This window comes from Bos indicus, chromosome 21 (genome assembly GCF_029378745.1).
Source record: "Bos indicus isolate NIAB-ARS_2022 breed Sahiwal x Tharparkar chromosome 21, NIAB-ARS_B.indTharparkar_mat_pri_1.0, whole genome shotgun sequence".
Lineage (NCBI taxonomy): Eukaryota > Metazoa > Chordata > Mammalia > Artiodactyla > Bovidae > Bos > Bos indicus.
The window spans coordinates 65,516,239-65,535,631 of NC_091780.1; the positions used below are offsets into that span (position 1 = coordinate 65,516,239).

General features: G+C 56.7%; 1 protein-coding gene and 1 long non-coding RNA gene across 3 annotated transcripts in view; one reads left to right on the plus strand and one right to left on the minus strand.

Moving 5' to 3' along the window:
* Positions 1 to 7,362, minus strand: part of BEGAIN (brain enriched guanylate kinase associated) — a 46,093-nt gene extending 38,731 nt beyond the window's left edge. The window contains exon 1 of one of the 2 annotated variants that reach the window (XM_070775725.1): positions 7,273 to 7,362. In XM_070775725.1, the coding sequence (XP_070631826.1) occupies positions 7,273 to 7,314 (42 nt within the window). In that variant the 5' untranslated portion in view covers positions 7,315 to 7,362. The remainder of the gene's footprint in view (positions 1 to 7,272) is intronic. The other variant, XM_070775729.1, reaches the window with a different exon arrangement.
* Positions 6,311 to 18,752, plus strand: LOC139178259 (uncharacterized). Its single transcript, XR_011562709.1, has 4 exons — positions 6,311 to 6,768; positions 9,578 to 9,738; positions 13,165 to 13,229; positions 14,608 to 18,752. It is a non-coding gene; the product is annotated as an uncharacterized lncRNA (long non-coding RNA).
* Positions 18,753 to 19,393: the final 641 nt, after the last annotated feature.

Consider the following 19,393-nt stretch of genomic DNA (forward strand, 5'->3'; position numbering starts at 1 on the left):
AGCTGGTCCCAGGTACCACCATGTCTCACCTGGACACCTATAATCACCTCTCCCTGGGGCCACTAACCCCAGCTTGGTCCACTCCACAAACAAGCTAGTGTGAACTTTGAAATTCACAGGCCAGATAACCAGATGATGTCACATATTCATACGCCCTGCAAGGCCCTGATGGCCCAGGGTCTTCTCTACCCTCACCCACAGAACACCCCAGGAACTTCCATCTACTTCCTGAACGTACCAAGCCTTCACTGGTCTCAGGGCCTTTGCACTTGCTGGTCCCTCTGCCGGGGAGTATTCTCCCTTCCCCTCCTTGGCATCACCTAACTCCCATCTACCTTTCAGGGCCCCATCTACCTTACTCCTTCCACCCTCCAGATCAGATCAGGTACCCCTGCGGCAGCCTTGTATCATGACCCCTAACCGTAACTGACATTTTCACAAGAATCTGCTTATCATGTGCCCCTAGAAGATGAGCTCCATTTTACCCCAGCTCTCCGCACAGGGCCCAGCACGTTGGAGGCACTCAACCAGCAGTTCTCAAATGAATGAGTAAGTGAATGCACCCCAATGCTGATGCTGAAGCTCCAATCCACTGGCCACCTGATGAGAAGAGCTGACTCACTGGAAAAGACCCTGATGCTGGGAAAGATTGAAGGTAAAAGGAGAGTGGAGAGGCAGAGGATGAAATGGTTGGATAGCATCACTGACTCAAAGGACACGGATTGGACCAAACTCTGGGAGACAGCGAAGGACAGAGGAAGCTTGGCGTGCTGCAGTCCATGGGCTTGCATGGAGTCCAGGCAGGACTTAGCAACTGAACCACCACCACCATCCCGGGTTCAGACTGTCCGTTCATAAGCATCTGTGGCCTGGTGTGAACTTCCTCTGGCTGGGCACGGGACAGGAGAACATGGGAGTCAAGGGCCTGAGGCTCTTGGGAAGGCCATAGTGTCCCTGTCCACTTCTGCTATCCTCTGAAGGCCACCTCTTTACACTTGGATAACCCCCTCCCTGCAGCAGTCATCCAGCCCTGCTCCACGACCGGTGTGAACTAAACTTGGAGGCTGGCAGATCCCGGGTCAAGTTCACCTCCAACACCCCAGCTGACCTTGGGCCAGTCACGTCCTCTCCCGATCGCCAAATGCCAACTAAGCAGCACCCAGCCCCGAACAGTGATGCAGGAGAGTGTACAGGGCCTGCTGGGAGCCTTCGGCATGGAGCCCGGCATCTCGTGGGACCCCAGGACCCCTCAGCCCGGGGGCTCTCAGGTGGCCACTCCCCTGCTACATGCTGTCACAGGAATGTTCCGGGGGCCTGGCCAGCCAGTTCTCCGAGCCTCTCCCAGAGTTGCCGGGCTGCATCAGACAAGTTCCTGTTGTCATAACAACCCACTGGCTCTCAGCCGCCTGGGCCCGAGGCCCCAGAGGATGCTGTCGGCGGCTCACAGCCGGGGCCTGCTCACCTCTCAGCGGCCTGGGCTGCCTCTCCTGAGAGGGCTTCCAGCCCCTGCCTCTTGACTCATTTGCTCCGCCCATCTCCTCCTTTCCTGAGCCCCTAGTGTGTGCCAAGCTCCACAAATCCTCACCCAGTCCTGTGAGGTGGGCCAGCCGTAAACTCTGTCTTATGTTTAAAGGAGCAGGCTCTTGCAGGGGCCGAGTGACTCATCTGAGGTCACGGGGCTCAGATGTGGCAGACCCAGAGTGGGGGCTTCAGGCCCTGTTGCACTCTGGGACCCCCACAGCCCCTCCTCCACCACCCAGCCCCACCTTGCCCCCAAGGATGGGAAGCTGGCCAAGGTCTGTGAGCTCTGAGGGAGGGGGGACCCAACTTCGGGTTGTCTCCTGGAGCTGGAACAGTGAGAACTGGTCCCAGGGCACTGGTGGGGCCCTGTGGAGCTGGGGGGTGGGAGGTGGGGAGGGTGGGGGTGGGAAGGGCAGGTTGAGCATTCACTAAGCGCTCCAAACATCACCTTGCTAACCCTCATGGCAACCCCCACCCCCAAGCTGGGACGTGCCACGCCGTCTCTTGGAGCAGGACCCAGGCTGACTGGTAAACAGCACGGCCTGCCACACGCCAGAAGCCGTAGGCAACACCCACAGGAGCGCAGCTGCCTTCCAAGCCTCCCTCGTTCCAGTGCGGAAGTTTCTATTACAGCCCCCTCCTTCACAGACGAGGACATTCCAGGTCTGAGGATTCTCACGCTTTTCACCACGCTGCCTCTGCTTCTGGCTGTCTCTGTGCTGGCCTGAGAACCCTCGAGGGCGGTCGCAGCCCCGGCATCCGTGCCCTGGGGCGTGCATTCACACCGTTCATCTGCTAGCATGTACCAATCTCCACACGCCTCCACGCCTGCGCCTGCTGTCCGCCACCCATTCCTCCACGTATCTATCCTCGCATCCACACGTCCATGAGGAGGAAGGGTTGGGGCCGAGTTCAGAGTTCAGAGTTCAGGGGCACGCACTTGAGCCATCCAGACCTTCCAGGAAGTCTCCCGGGACATGGAACTCCCTGCAGGAGTCCCTGAATCCTTGCCTGTCTTTACAAGAGGCCACACCGCGGCCTCCTGGCTCCCTGAGCCTGTCTTCCAGCCTAACTGGAGAGGCCTCCTGGCCCCCTGCCCTCCTCCCAGTCCTGCAGCCTCCCTGCTATGGGATCATGGAACGGGAGGGTCTGGGGTTACGTGAGCCTGGATGCTCCACCCACCCACCTCAGTAACCACTTATCCGCTAGCCGGTACCCACCCATTCGCACACTAGTGCATCCTTTCGTGCCTGCACCTGCCACCCACCACCCGTTCATCCATGTATCGTCATTTGTGTCTTGTATCCACGCATTCATCCGTCCACCACGGATGCAGCCACCCATCAACATGTGTCCATTTCTGCAGTGATCTGCCCTTCCACGCCTGTATCCATGCATCACTAATATATCCTCAAACACTTATCCATGCGCTCTTCCTGTATCCATCCACCCACTCCTCTGTTCTTACATCCATCATTTTATTGACATTATTCAAGTCCCCATCCATCCACCCCAGCATCCACGCATTGACTGAACCCATTAAGCATCCATCCACTTTCTCATGCCTGTATCCATCCATCCTCTGACGTGGACTCCTGTATCCATCCAGCCCTTTATCCATTCGTCCGTTGACATCTATCCATCCGTTTTAGAGCCTTCCATCCACACACGTATCAGTCTTGTCATATGAATGAGAAATCCATCCGTCTATCAATCCACTCTTATAGCCATCCACCGATATCTTCTATCCATTCAGTCCTATCCGTATCAATTCGTTCGTTCATCTACTCATCCATCCCTTTCTCAACACTTAGGTCCACCAGTCTCTCCTCTTGTGCATCTATCCCTCTAGCTTTCTAGCCATCCATCCACTGGTCTGCCCTGCCACATGCCTCCCACCATGTCCATTCGCCTACAATCCACCCCCCGGCCTCTGCAGTCCACCCCACATTGCTTCTCCACCTGGATGCACTGGGATCCCAGCATGGACCACCAGAACCATGACTGGAGCTTTTGGTGTCTGTCTTCCCCAGGCAGGACCAGGTTTGGGCCATCCACATCCCTGCCTCGGTTCAAGGCTGCTAGTTGAACAGATGACTACAGTCCCATGGCCTGGCTCAGAGCTAGGCACGAGCTGATGCCCCCCACCCCCCGCAAGAAGCCCCCAGGGGCTGCAGTGGGAGCCTCCAGATCCACGGCCTGCTGGGGTTGGAGCCACTGCTCGGCCCCTTTCCTGGCTGGGGGGCCGTGAAAACCACCATCACCCTCCTAACACCGTCATGCTAGGCAAGGTCTGTGACTCCTGGCAGACTGTGAGATCTTGAAGGGTGAGGTTTGTGTCAGATTCACCTAAGTGGTCCCAGTGAACGGGGCGGAGTGGGGGACACGGGGAGAGTGTGCTAAGGGGGATGGAGAAGTCATCCACTTACTCCTTCATTCTTGCAGTACTGAACCGGCAGAGACAGCTCTGGTCAGCTCTTTCTGCCCCTGGCTATCACCAAGGGCTTGTTCTCGGGCCATGGAAGCCACTCCTCTGACTGAGAGAGGCGTTGTGCCCCGGAAACTGAGCCCCAGAGAGGGCAGGGTCCTGCTCAAGATCACACAGCAGAGGAGGAACTAGAACCCAAGACTCCAGACTCCCATGTAGGCCTCGCCCCCTAGCAGGCTAGTGACCTGCTCTGGGGCAGGAGGGGGAGCCAGGAGGGGGATGCCAGGAGCAATTCTCGGCCAACCCAGCAAGCCTGGGGTCACCCCTGGATTTGTCCCCAGAGATCTCTACCTGCATGAGGGGAAGGTCCTCGCCCAGCACACACACACACGTGACCTCCACACTTCGGCTGGACCGAGCCTCCTCTGAGGCAGGAAGTAGACAGACCCCACCCAACAGGGTAAGGTGACTGGCGATTCATCCCCTGGAGACCAAAACTCTAAAATATCAATAGCAGGACAACTGAGAGAGGAAGCTAGGCCTTGCCCAGACCACATATTTCTCATTCGCAAAGTCAGGAGACCTCCCCAACCACACATGCGTGGAAAGGCTCCTTGGAGGTCAAAAGGGGACTGATGCTAACTGACGCCAACCACCCATAGGCCTTTGCAGTGGAATCCATCTTGGCTGGGAGATGCGTGCGCACACACGGGAGGAGCCTGAGACACGCCAAATATGGACCCTGCACCAGGCAAATCAGAATGACTGGTCAGAGGGAAACCGGAAGAAACGCCCCAGAAAAGTAAGTCCAACTGCCAGGAGGGTGCAACTCTGAGACTGTGTGAGTCTGCCCGTGTCTGTCCACACGTCCTGTACTTTTTTCCTCCTGATAAGCACTTTCCTTGTTTCACTACTCCCCATCTTTGCGGGAATTCTTTTCTTCTGTACAGCCGAAGGTCCAGGGCCTTGTCACTGACCACTGGTCTAGTGGTCATGATGCGCGGCTCTCACCGCCACAGTCTCTCGATCTCTGGCCGGGGGACTGAAGCCCTGCTTCCAGCTACTACAGACCCAGGACCACTCTCACCTCCAGGCCTTCACCTCTCATGTCCCCCCATCCTCCCCTGTTCAACTCCGACCTGGGCCCTGGGCTTCACAAGCCTCTGAGGACTTAAAAAATTGTGGACGTTCTCCAGGGGCTCCCCTGGTGGCTCAGACGGTAAAGAATCTGCTTGCCATGCAGGAGGCCCGGGTTTGATCTCTGGGTCGGGAAGATTCCCTAGTGAAGGAAATGGCAACCCACTCCAGTATTCTTGCCTGGAGAATCCCATGGACAGAGGAGGCCGGCGGGCTACAGTCCATGGGGTCCCAGAGAGTAGGACACGACAGCGATGGAGCACGCACGCATGCACGGACAGTCTTCAACCAAGCCCTCAGTCACCCATGGACTGCTCTCCTCCCCTCATTCATTCATTCTTAACATCCTTAAGTGCCTACGGGAGTGGGGGGCTACTTCAAAGCATTGCTGTGGAGACAAGGCATGAAAGTGCTTGTATCAGGGCTGGCACATAGTAGCTGCTCGATAAATGGCAGCTCTCTGGGGCCAGAGTCTGTGCCCAAGGGTCTCTGCGGGTGGACAGATCTTCTTCCACACTGCCCTGCCCCGCTTCCACTCTCTGACCCGGAAATGACCCACTCTCCACACCTGGCCCAGTGGGAGGCCAGACCCACAGCACTGAGGCTCCAGGCAGCCCCTGCCCTGCCCACCCAGCATCCCAGGTGCGAAAAGCTCCAGGTTCTGAGGATAAGAGGAACACGGAGCGCAGGAATCTATAAATATGAGACAATAGTCCTTCCGAAAGTGCAGGCAGCCTCCTCTCGCCCAGCACCGGCACTCAGCAACCGCATCTGCCACTGCGCCTGCTTCTCTGTGCCGCCCTGATTATAGTGAGAGTCGGGAAAATTAAGGGTTTTCGGGGACGCTGCCAGGGCCCAGGCTGCTGCCTCCCTGCCCTGTGCGTCACACATGCCAGGCGGAGCCGCCCCTTATCGGCCACTTGCCCTAGCCGGCAATGCCACCCGGACTGGGCGGACGGCACAGCAGGGTATGATGGACTTTCTTCCCCAGTCCTCGCCGGCCCTTGGGGTGGAAGGGACTCTGATGCAGGCAGTGGGCAGGGGAACTGGGGCCCAGTGAAGGGCAAGGACCTGTCCATGGCCTCTCAGAGATCTAGCGCGCTGGGACCTCCAAAGGAGCCAAGCCCACGGAGAGACCCTGTCCTGCTGGCCCGGAGCCCCGAGGTCTTGACCTCTGGTCAGTTTCCAGTCTGCAAACAGCCCAGGTCTGTGGCTGACCTTGGCCACCAGGGCTCAACCTCTGCAGGCACTGCGTACTCAGCCACCACCGGCCCACTCCTGGGTCCCTACTCTGCTCCCATCAAGCTGGTCCAGGAGACTCCAGGATGTTGCCCACGCTGTTTCTGCCCCAAAAGAACCACACTGGGGACGGGGTGGGGCCCAAACGAGGAAGGAAACACCTCGACACCAGGCAGGAAGCGGAAACGCTAGGGCAGCAATTCCCATCCAACAGTGCTGGGGTTCAGGGAGGGTGGACGCTTCAGTGGAGCGGCCCTGGGGCGCGCCTTCCCCTCCGGAGCCTCGGTTTCCTCCCTTCGAACTGTGGGGAATGGGAGCCCCTTGCCCTGCAGGCGCAGAGTGAGACCTAGAGGGTCCGGGGCCGGCGCAAGCCCACGCACTGCGATCGCTCAATGAACTAGCCCCTGGTCCAGCCTCCTTCTGGCTCCTCGACCTTTCCCGGGGTAGGTGGGGGGGCTCACTGAGCCTCGACTCGCGGCAGGAGGGGGGCCTGCCTGCACGCGGGCCACCCGCCCGGGACAGCGGCAGGTCCCAGATCCCCTAGGCCCCGCCCTGCTCCCCTCCCCCCGCCCTGCCCCAGCCTCCCTCCCACCGCAGGGATGCACGTGTTAGGGGGGCGAGGACCCCCGCAACTACGTCCCAGGTGCTCGCGCCGGCCTCGCGGGGGGCAGGGCGGCGCGCCTAGGCCGAGTCCTCGCCCCGCCCTGCGAGTGCCCCCCGCGGCGGGCGAAGCATTCATGGCCGGGGCCCCCAGCTCCCACCCCGCGCACCGGCACCGGAGGGGGCGCCACGGGCGGGGGAGCAGAGGCTGGACAGTCACCCCCCTCGCGGGAGGGGGCACGCGGGCCGCCGGCAGCGCCGCCGAGACCGCGCTGCCGCGTGGGTGGCGCCCGCCCCGCCTCCGTGCCCGCGCCCGCGCCCTGCCCTCCGGGCTCGCTGGTACTCACCGCCCGGCGGAGCCGGCCCGGCCGCCGGCCGCCCGTCCACATGGCCCCGGGGCAGCCGCGCGGCTCGCCTGCGCCGCCGCAGCCGCCGCCGCCGCCGCGCTCGGGTCCCGCTGCCGCCGCCGCCACCGCCCCCGGCCCGCACCCTCCCCTCCGAGGCCGAGCGCGCCCGGAGCCGCGGCGCGGCCGGGGCTCCCCCAACCCCGCCTGGCTTCCCGCAGGGAGCGCCCGCCCCCCGCCCCCAGCCCGGCTCCCCGCCAGCCCCGGCCCCGCGCGCAGCCGCGGCTGATTTCGCGGCTCCCCCCGCAGCGCCCAGGCGGGGCGCACTGGCTGGGGGACGCTGGGGCAGGCCTGGGGGCGCGGGGCGCCACGTGCACTCGGGAGCCGGGGAGGGGATGGCGGCCGGCCGGGGAATGAATGAACCCGCGGGAGCATGAATGGTGGAGCGCGGTGAATGAAGGAGTGCGGTGCGAGCTGGGGGAACGAATGAATGAGGAAGGAATGCACTAGGGAACACTGAGGGAAAGAATAGACCGGGCCGCGTTCCCGCTCTGCTTGACCCAGCACACCTGTGCCAAGGTAGCCAGGTGATGGCAATCTTCCAGCAATCTGGAAGAGGAGGTGGCCTCTGAAGGGGTCAGTGTTATCCCAGGAACTTCCAGCTGGAGCACCCTTCTCCCTACCCCTCTCAGAGCCCCAGGCTGGCCCCGTCCTAGTCCTGAAGAAGGGTACAGAGTGAGCCATGGCCCTCCCCCTGAGGCACTGCTGCAAGGTCATCCACGTGGTCCAGGCCTGGCTGGGGCCTCTTCAAAACCAGACTCAGTTCTGAGGGCCTTACACAGGGCACCTGGACAAGTCTGCCAGCCAGGCCGGCCCTGCAGCAGCCAGCATTGGAACCCTGGGAAAAAGAAACACACAAGGGGGCTGGAAGGATCCTGGCTGGTGCAGAGAGAGGTCCCAAAGCACATGCACTTGCCTCCTGCCTTCCCCTGAGACCTATGGTTCACCGCGTTTATGTAAGTCCCAAGCACATGGCAGATTACAAGATGCTGCCTATGAATACTTTATATATATATATATCGGCTTTTTAAAATCGTTGCAAAAGAACACAAAACTGACCATTTCAGCCGTTTTGAAGCGTACAGTTCCGTGGCATTAAGTGCTTTCACTTCGTTGTGCGGTCACCACCACCGTCCGTCTTGTATTTCACGTGTGTGAACTTTGCGGGTTCTATTCACTCATTTAATTGGGGGAGTAGGTGGCTACATTCAGGCACAGGACAGGGCTGTGAAGAGGCACTGATGGCAAGGGAAGTGAGAAAAACAGTGAAGAAGAGACAGCAAAAAGGAGCCAGCCACTGATTCGAGCCATTTAGCGCGGAGGCACAGTCCTCTCTCTCCCGCCCCTCAGGCTCTGGGGACCCTGTTGAGGAACAAATGGAGAGAAGGAGGTGCAGGGAGGTTCGGGGGCTGGGGTGGGCATCAGATGACAAGCCTCCCGCCCGGCACACAGGGCCTATGATGGGAACGAAGTGAGAAGTGCTGCTGAGGGCGTGGGCTCTTTAAATCCCCCCTGGAGGGCTGTTTTTGGCTCACCTGGGCCCTGGGTTTTCCAGGGTGAGCTGGGAGGCTCTGTGGCCTCTGCTCCTGCCCTTGAGGGTTCTGTCCCCATTCAGGCGCCGCAGAGGGAAGAGGGCAGCACACAGATGCAGTGGGGGCCGACCTCCCGCATGCCAGCCCTAAAGTCCCTGGCCTCCCCAGGTCCCGGGGTGACAGCAGTATGGTGGAAGGTGGGTGGAGGGTACACGTAGGGCTCTGCCCGCATTTCCTGCCCAGACACTGGTCCTGCTCAGATGGTGCCAGAACATTCTCCATCAGCCCCGGCTCTGCTGCTGCCAATGCTGCAGATGGCTGGGGGGGGCGGGGGCGGGGCAGGGTAGGGGCGGGGCTGCCCAGGCTCAGGCCGCTTGCACACTTGAGCTGGGGGCCTGCTTGGGAAGACCCCAGGAGAGCCCTTCGCCTACACTGCACACCTACTCCCCACCCAGTAAGCCCTCTCTTCTCCCCTCTCCCGCTCACTGATGATGGAAGGGGGGAGAAAGCCAGCATGCTGGGGTGGGGAGCAGTGGTGGTCTCAGTTGACCCCCATAATGGCCTTGTGAGGGAGGTGGCGCTAGCCCTCTTTTGGCAGATGGGAAAACTGGGGCTCAGAGAGGCAAAGTCCCTCACCTAAGGCCACTCAGCAAATAGGGGCTCAGCTGGGATTTAGTACCCTGGTCCTTTTGGTCAGATGTTCACTCCTGTTTCAGGTCTCACTTTAGGACCCACCTCTCAGCATCTCTGCCGAGAAGGTCAAGATGGTGCAACCTTGAAGATGCTTACAAGGATGGGCTGGCCTGGAAAGGCTTCTGCAGCTGGCATAGCTACAGTCTGGAACATCAGTGACGTTCAGGCAGACTTCCTGGAGGAGGTGAGGTTTCAGCTGCAGATGGGAAGAAGAGATAAAAGTGGCAGGGCTGGGTCGGTCCCTTGTCCCCTGGCCTCCTGCCCTCATTTGGGTGTCTGTTGACCACCCTGACCACAGTCCTCACACTCCACTTTCAATCCCATGCCCTGACTTTATTTGCTTTTCGTGGCTCTTGCGACTCTCTGCTGTCACCTGGTTGCCTTGTTTCTTGATCTTCCCAGCTGGAGTGTGTGCTTTGAGATGAGGGCAGAGGGCTGGGGAGGGGAGTGAACAAAGGGATGGAGGGTGGACAGAGGAGGGCTTGGAGGAGGCGGCGTGGCACCTGGCTCCTGCTTGTGGTGGCTGAGCGGGTGGGGGAGGGCATCGGGGGAGGGGCACGGAGTGCGCAGGTCCTGCAGACACCCAGGTGTGGGGGTCCAGCCCCTCTCCGCCTTGGGCTTCAGAGTCGGCCGGTCAGTCTGAGTCCAGCCTTCTGTGTTTCCCGCCTTCCCCATCTCAGGCTAGGATGGAGAAGGTTCTAGGAATGTGGGCTCTGGACCTTCCGAGAGGTTTGTTTGCTCCAGGCCCCTACAGGTGTGCGATGTAGCCTCCTCCAGGCTGCCCTGCAGGATCCCTCGGAGCTTCCCTCTGCAGAGCTAGCACCCCTCTCCTCCCCACCCCTCCTCCACCCCTCCTCCATCCCCCCCAAGTCACCACTTCCCCATCCCATTGTCCCCACCATCCCTCACTTGTTTCTCCTGGGAGCACTTTCTTAAGAGTCGTCAGCGTCTGCTTCTGGGGGTAACCCAAGACTTCTGGGCAACCAAAGGACAAAATGTTCCTCAATTCATTAAAAAAAAATAGGGGCGTCAACGCCATGTAGTAAAGACTCCAGGTGGGACCCTGGCACCCCCTCCTCCGTGGTCCTGGCTCACTGGACTCATGGGCCCACAGGTCAGGCCCCAGCCCCTGGGCCGGGACGCCCTCTGGTTCTGCCCCTCGCTCCTGGCTGCGTCCTGTCCTGGGTCGTCTCTGGGAGGTGGCAGTGGTCTGTCCACCACTCGGCCCTGCACCAGGCTCTTCTGCCACGCGGGGCTGGGCGCCATGACGTGGGCTCAGAAACTATGAGCGGGGGAAACCATTTTTACCAAATCCTTATCAAAACAAAACTGGGCACGTACTTCTCACGCCTAAATAGACAAGTCAGGTCAGGCCGAGAAAAGAAATGAGAGACGCCTTGCTGGAAGAAGGGGCTTCAAGGCAGCAGAAGATCGGGGTCATTTCTTACCGCCTTGGGACAGCTCTGGCTAGACAGCGCTTGGCTCCCCCTCCTTCTGGACCATCTGTAGCGCCTGGGGAAGGGCAGTGCCCAGTTTCCTGCCCCAGGCTGCCCTGCAGGAGGCCAGGGAGCCTGTCTCTGGGCCCTCCATCCTCAGGCCTGGGCGTGGTGAGGATCACAGGGGAGGGGATGGCGCCGAGGTGGCCTTGTTGGGATGAAATGGCCACTGTGCGTGCAGCTCTGCCGAGGACAGACTCACCTGCCAACAGGGGCAGATGTGGTCAGGCCGCATCTGGAGACCCAGGCTTCTCTAGCAGCCCACCTGCCTGGTCCTGGGCCCAGCCTGGGTTCCCGGGGTGGGTTGTTCCTGCGCTTCTGCCACGCCCCCCGGCCTGGACTGAAATCCCCCGTCAATGTCCACACCCTCCTGTTTCTGGGCCTTTGCACCTGACGTCTTCTCACCCCGGGATGTCTTGCCATGGCATGTCCCGCTGGAAAACTCCCCCTCTCAGCTCCTCAGGTTGCCTCCTCTCAGAAGGAGGTGTGGCCCCCCCCAGAGGTGCACGTGGTTTCCAAAGAGCATCAGCCTGGGGCTCACTGAGCAGGTCGTCTTCGGAGGGTCCTGCAGGGGCCTGGGCGCTGGGGCGAGGAAGTGGAGGCTGAGGAGGTGGAGACAGACCAAGGAGCCGAGACTGAGGTCAGGGATGGCCGCCGGCCAGGCTGCCTGGAGGCTGAGCGCCAGCTCCCGGTGTGCGCGTCTGGCACTGTGCTGAATGGCATGGCTGATGGGCAGGGCAGGGCAGTGCCGAGCTGGTGTGCTGGCCCAAAAGCGTGGACGCCGAAGATGCCTGAGCAGGCATCTGTGGGGGTGCCCACGCCTACCCTTCCCAACCCAGAAGCTCCCGTCTCCTTCCACAGAGTCCCCACAGCTTCCCCACTGTCCCCTGTCTCTGAATCCTGCCTGACATCTATTCTGGGCCCCGGGCAGGGTCCCCAGTACCTTTCTCACCCTGTCCCTCTATTGTTCAAGAACCTTCAATGCCTCCCTAGTGCCCAACATGTCCCATCTGCCACTCAAGGCCTTCTGTGGGCTTCCCTGAGTCTCCAGTTCAGTTCAGTTCAGTCGCTCAGTCGTGTCTGACTCTGCCACCGCATGGACTGCAGCATGCCAGGCCTTCCCGTTCATCACCAACTCCTGGAGCCTACTCAAACTCATGTCCATTGAGTCAGTGATGCCATCCAACCATCTCATCCTCTGTCATCCCCTTCTCCTCCCACCTTCAGTCTTTCCCAACATCAGGGTCTTTTCCAGTGAGTCAGTTCTTTGCATCAGGTGGCCAAAGTATTGGAGCTTCAGCTTCAACATCAGTCCTTCCAGTGAACACTCAGGACTGATCTCCTTTAGGATGGACTGGTTAGATCTTCTTGCAGTTCAAGGGACTCTCAAGAGTCTTCTCCAACACCACAGTTCAAAAGCATGTATTCTTCAGTGCTCAGCTTTCTTTATAGTCCAACTCTCATATCCATACATGACCACTGGAAAAACCATAGCCTTGACTACATGGACCTTTGTTGGCAAAGTAATGTCTCTGCTTTCTAATATGCTGTCTAGGTTGGTCATAACTTTCCTTCAAGGAGTCTCCAGTGGGACTTACACTCTTGACAGATGCAGCAGGCTCTTCTGCTCCTTCCTGTCCCTTCTAGACGGCCCCCTGCCTCCTTCTACCCCCATGCCCACTCAGCTTCTTCTCCTCTGGTCCCAGCTCAGAACAGGAGAAAAGCAAAAGTGAAAAGTGAAAGTGTTAGTCACTCAGTCGTCTCTGACTCATTGTGACACCGTGGGCTGTAGACCACCAGGCTCCTCTGTCCGTGGAGTTCTCCAGGCAGGAATACTGGAGTGGGTTGCCATTCGCTTCTCCAGGGGATCTTCCCACCCCAGGGATTGAACCCAGGTCTCTTGCACTGAGGGCGGATTCTTTACCATCTGAGCTACCACTCCAATAAACAAAGGTTCTTCTGCTTCTGACCCCTGGGATGGTGAGGGTGGGGCCACGGCTTTGGGCAGGGTCTGCGTGCGCCCAGCTCAGTCCACATCTCCACTTTCTGGCACCTAGGACACAGCGTTTCACTATTTCATTCTTCAATGGCTCTAAACCCTCTTCTTTAACCAGATGGTGCCCCTTCGTGAGTCTCCTCTTGTCCCTTCTCTGTGGCTTCCACCCAGAACAATGCCAAGGTATGTGTGACTTCTAAATCTCCTGCTTAGACCTCTCACCTGGGTACCAGGAGATTGTGGATCTGGTCCTGTCTGCCTGGGATTAACTGGGAGACAATCTCTTCTCTGAGATTTCCTCGCCTAGAAGGTGGGAACCATGCCATGAGTCCGGGGACAGAGGCGTTTGCAGCCTCAGCCCTGGGGTCAAAGGCCTGGAACACCCTAACCATGGGCACACCCCTCTGTGCCAGGTGCAGAGCCCCACAGACAGCGAGGAGGGTGCACAGGCCAGGGCTGCTGGAACATGCGCGGGCTGCCCTTGGTGAAAGTGGGAGGCAGAGGCGGACGCCAATTTTCCCCACTCCACTGGGCAGGAAAATTATTTCTTCTGATTCCTCTGTGTTCCAGCCGGTTCTGTGCCTGCAAGAGATCCAGAGGCTGGTTGGACCAGGGGCTGCTGTGAACCTCAAAGTCAGACAGCGGCAGGGACCCCGGCTCCGGCTGAGACTGGAGGTGGAGGGAGGCAGCCCGCCCACAGCGGCCGGAGCCCTTCTGGGCCCTTGAGCATCTCCAGCTTGCTTTCTTGAGCCTCTCCAGTCTTTCTCTGGGCTCTGCCCCTCTGCCCCCCACCTCCCCTCTGGGCGGTGGATTTTCTCGGGGCTGTGGACATCACAGAGGAGGGCCCCAAAGGAAAGCGAGGTGGGGCGGCCACATGTGTCTGCCGCAAGTGATCGCTGAGACCCCAGCAGACCTGCAAGGAAGGGAGGCTCAGCCCAGCTTAGAGGGGAAACTGAGCCTCAGAGGGTCGGGCCGGCATGCTCAGGGGACATGAGGGGTGGGCACGTTCTAGCAGGGCCCCTTAGCCCCCCTAGCATGTCCCCAGATGGGGCCAGCCAAGCAGAGGGAGGTGAAGCAATGGAGCCCGCCACTGTTTCGAAGGGGCCAGATGCCATTCATGTCTAGGTGCTCAGACTTCTGGAGGACACCATCAAAGCCTCCCATCTGAGGGGGCAAGGCAGGGGCCCAGGGGCCACAGCTAAGGTCCAGGAGCCCAGCGTGCTCCTCCCTGGCCAGAGCAGCCAGTGACTGGGCAGACTGGCACCGGGCTGAGCAGGCTTTCGGGCAAACCAGGATCAGTTGGTCCCCCCCAGGCAGATGAAGAACTTTGGATGGTTCAAGTCCAAACTTAGACTGGGAGGTAGTGGGGGCTTCAGGGCTAGAGGGGATTTAGTGGAGGGGAGGGCGAGGTTGACTGAGGAAGCAGTGCTGGCGAGGAGGGAGGTCGGGTCTGCCTGTTTCAAGGTCCTGCCAGGAGCTGAGCACACTCCTGAGGGGTTTGGGGGTTCCCCTGGGGGAGCTGCGCTTCCGGGACCCAGTCTCAGATCCCTCTCTTCCTCAGGTCAGCCTCCCCCTGAGACACGAGGTCCGGCTTTCAGACCACCTGGATATCCACCCCATCATTGCTAGTGTCTCTCTGGCCAAAATGAGCACCCCCCCCCACCCAACTTAGGGCAGAGGGGGTGCAGGCTCTGGAGTCAGCCAGGGCTTTGTTCACATCTCAGCCTGGCCTTGTCCTTACCCTGGGAGAGGCCATTTGTGGCTCCAGCTTTTGTTTCTGCATCTGGAAGGGGGTTCCCTTCTCTGCAAAGATGCTGCGAAGATGGAAGATTTGGAGCAAGGTCTGTGGAGGCCCTGGGACGGGCCCTGGGATGCCCAGGGGGCTCCGGGGGAGCTTAGCTTCCCCAGGAGATTAGATCCGGGAGAAAGAAGCTTGGACAAATGGAAGACTGCTGAGCAAGGTGGATTGCTGAGCAAGATGGCAGGGGCTGAATGGCAGCGCCCAGCCCCCAGTCAGCCCCCGGGACCCTGTCCATAGTCCCCAGGAAGTGTTCATTCTGAGACTGGACTTGCGGCCCATGCCTCCCACCCCCGTGACTCCCTCCCTCCACCCCCGAACAGAACTTTGTCCAGGGGTTGGCGGTCCAGGCCCAGTTGAAGGATAGCGTATTCCAGCCATCCTCGAGCTGGAATGGTCAGGTGAGTTGTGTGGGGAATTGAGTGGAAGAAGTTGTTAAAAGGGATTTTGTTGTTGTTGTTTTCTTATAGCTTCACTGAGGTACAATTGACTTGCAATAATCTGCTCCCATTTAAACCGTACAGTTTGGTAAGTTTCGACGTGTATGTCAGGAAGCCATCACCACAATCAAGATAGTGAACGTTTCCATCAGCTGCAAGCATTTCCTCTTGCCTCTTTGTAAGCCATCCATCACTTCACCCCTGTCCTCACGCAACCCCTGATCTGCTCTGTACCGTTACAGATTAGCTTGCCCTTTCTGGAGTCTTATATAAGTAGAATCCTACAGTACGTATTCTCTTTCTTTCCCTTTTTTTTTGGCTGGGGGAATTCTGGCTCCTTCCACTTAGCATAATGATTCTGAGATTCATCCATGCTGTTGGGTATATCAATAGTTCATTTCTTTTTATTGTTGGTTTGTCTTCCACCGTTCGAATATGCTGTCGTTTGTTTATCCATTTCCCAATTAATGGACATTTGGGTTTTTCCACTTTTTGGCTATGAAAGCAAAGCTGCTAGGAATATTTGGGTCCAAGTTTGTGTGCGGACATATTGCTTTAATTTCTCTTGGGCAAATACCTCGGAGTGGAATGACTTGATCATATGGTAGGTGTATCTCTAATTTGTTAAGAAGCTGCCAAACTGTTTTCAAAGTGGCTGCACGATTTTAAATCCCCAGCAGCTGAATGTGAAAGATCCAGCTGCTCCACATTCCTATTAGCGTTGGGTAAGGCCAGTCTTTTACATTTAAGGCATTCATAATGGGTGTGTGCTGGTATCTCACTGTGCTTTAAAAAAAATTTTTTTTTTTATTGGAGTATCATTGCTTTACAATGTTATGTTGGTTTCTGCTGTACAGCAGAGGGAATCAGCTATCAGTTCAGTTCAGTTGTTCAGTCATGTCCGAGTCTTTGCAACCCCATGGACTGCAGCATGCCAGGCCTCCCTGACAATCACCAACTCCCAGAGCTTGCTCACACTCATGGCCATCGAGTCGGTGATGCCATCCAACCATCTCATCTTGTCATCCCCTTCTCCTCTTGCCTTCAGTCTTTCCCAGCATCAGGGTCTTTTCCATTGAATCAGCTCTTCGCATCAGGTGGCCAAAGTATTGGAGCTTCAGCTTCAACATCAGTCCTTCCAATGAATATTCAGGACTGATTTCCTTTGGGATGACTGGTGTGATCTCCTTGCAGTCCAAAGAACTCTCAAGAGTCTTCTCCAGCACCACAGTTTAAAAGCATCAATTCTTTGGTGCTCTTTTTTTATGGTCCAACTCTTACATCCTACATGACTACTGGGAAAGCCATAGATTTGACTAGATGGACCTTTGTCAGCAAAGTAATGTCTCTGCTTTCTAATATGCCATCTAGGTTGGTCATCGCTTTTCTTCCAAGGATATCCCCTCTCTTTTGGATTTCCTTCCTTCGGCCGCTGGGGATGTAAAATCGTGCAGCCACTTTGAAAACAGGTTACTACAGAGCACTAGGTAGAGTTCCCTGTGCTACACAGTAGGTTCGCATCATTATCTGTTTCATACCTTGCGGTGCGCGTGTGTCAGGATCAGCCTTCCAGTTCATCCCCCACTCATTCACCCTCGGTGCCTGTGTGTTCGTTCTCTACGTCTGTGTCTGTATTTCTGCTTTGCAAATAGGTTCATCTGTACCATTTTTCTCGGAGAAGGCAATGGCACCCCACTCCAGCACTCTTGCCTGGAAAATCCCATGGACGGAGGAGCCTGGTGGGCTGCAGTCCATGGGGTCGCTAAGAGTTGGACACAACTGAGCGACTTCACTTTCACTTTTCACTTTCATGCATTGGAGAAGGCAATGGCACCCCACTCCAGTGTTGTTGCCTGGAGAATCCCAGAGACGGGGGAGCCTGGTGGGCTGCCGTCTCTGGGGTCGCACAGAGTCAGACATGACTGAGGCGACTCAGCAGCAGCAGCAGCAGTACCATTTTTCTAGGATCCACATTATGCATTAATATACAATGTTTGTTTTCCTCTGACTTATTTCACTCTGTGTGCCATTCTGTAGGTCTCTGCAAAGGGCACAGTTTTGTTCCTTTTGTGGCTAAGTGATATTCCACTGCACATGTGCTCCACCTTTTTCTGTTAATACACTCTTCTGTCGGCGAACATTTAGCTTGCTTCCATGTCCTGGCTGTTTTACATAGTGCTGCAATACACACTGAGGTGTATGTATCTGTTGAAATTATGGCTTTATCTGGGTATATAGGGGCTTCCCAGATGGTGCCAGTGGTAAAGAACCTGTCTGCCAATGAAAGAGACATAAGAGATGTGGGTTCCATCCCTGGGTCAGGAAGATCCACTGGAGGAGGGCATGGCAACCCACTCCAGTGTTCTTGCTTGGAGAATTCCGATGGACAGAGGGGCCTGGAGGGCCCCAGCCCATAGGATTGCAAAGAGCTGGACATGACTGAAGTGACTTAGCACACATGCACGGTGGTTCTAGTTTTAATTTTTCAAGGAACCTCCATGCTGTTCAGTTTACATTCGCACCAGTGGTGCAAGATGATGCCCTCTTCTCCACACCCTCTCCAACATCTATCGTTTATAGATTTCTTGCTGATTTTTTTGTGAGGTGATAACCTCACTGTAGTTTTAATATACATTTCTCTAAAAGACGAAACTTTAACAAGCCTCTTATCCTCATCCATCAGAGGGCAGACAGAAGAAGCAACTATAATCCCACAACCCCCAGCACAAAAACCGCAATTTCAGAAAGCTAACCAAAATGATCACATGGACGACAGCTTTGTGTAACTCAAGGAAGCAATGAGCCATGATGTGCAGGACCACCCACGATGGACAGGTCATGGTGGAAAGTTCTGACTGAATGTGGTCCACTGGAGAAGGGAATGGCAAACCACTTCAGTATTCTTGTCTTGAGAACCTCATGAACAGTATGAAAAGGTAAAAAGATATGATACTGGAAGATGTGTTCCCCCCAGGGTGGTAGCTGTCCAATATGCTACCAGGGAAGAGCAGAGAAATAGCTCCAGAAAGAAGAGCCTGGGCCAAAGTGGAAACAGTGCCCAGTTGTGGATGTGTCTGGGGGTGAAAGTAAAGTCTGATGCTGTAAAGAACAATATTGCATAGGAACCTGGAAAGTTAGGTCCATGAATTAAGGTAAATTAGACATGATCAAGCAGGAGATGGCAAGAATGAAAATAGGTATTTTAGGAATCACTGAACTAAAATGGATGGTACGGAAAGAGATAGGACTACCAGACCACCTGATCTGCCTCTTGAGAAATTTGTATGCAGGTCAGGAAGCAACAGTTAGAACTGGACATGGAACAACAGACTGGTTCCAAATAGGAAAAGGAGTACGTCAAGGCTGTATATTGTCACCCTGCTTATTTAACTTATATGCAGAGTACATCATGAGAAACGCTGGCCTGGAAGAAACACAAGCTGGAATCAAGATTGCCAGGAGAAATATCAATAACCTCAGATATGCAGATGACACCATCCTTATGGCAGAAAGTGAAGAGGAACTAAAGGGCCTCTTAATGAAAGTGACAGAGGAGAGTGAAAAAGTTGGCTTAAAGCTCAATATTCAGAAAACTAAGATCAGGGCATCCGGTCCCATCACTTCATGGGAAATAGATGGGGAAACAGTGGAAACAGTGTCAGACTTTATTTTTTGAGGGCTCCAAAATCACTGCAGATGGTGATTGCAGCCATGAAATTAAAAGACGCTTTCTCCTTGGAAGGAAAGTTATGACCAACCTAGATAGCACGTTCAAGAGCAGAGACATTACTTTGCCAACAAAGGTCCGTCTAGTCAAGGCCATGGTTTTTCCTGTGGTCAGGTATGGATGTGAGAGTTGGACTGTGAAGAAGGCTGAACGCCAAAGAATTGATGCTTTTGAACTGTGGTGTTGGAGAAGACTCTTGAGAGTCCCTTGGACTGCAAGGAGATCCAACCAGTCCATTCTGAAGGAGATCAGCCCTGGGATTTCTTTGGAAGGGATGATGCTAAAGCTGAAACTCCAGTACTTTGGCCACCTCATGCGAAGAGTTGACTCATTGGAAAAGACTCTGATGCTGGGAGGGATTGGGGGCAGGAGGAGAAGGGGA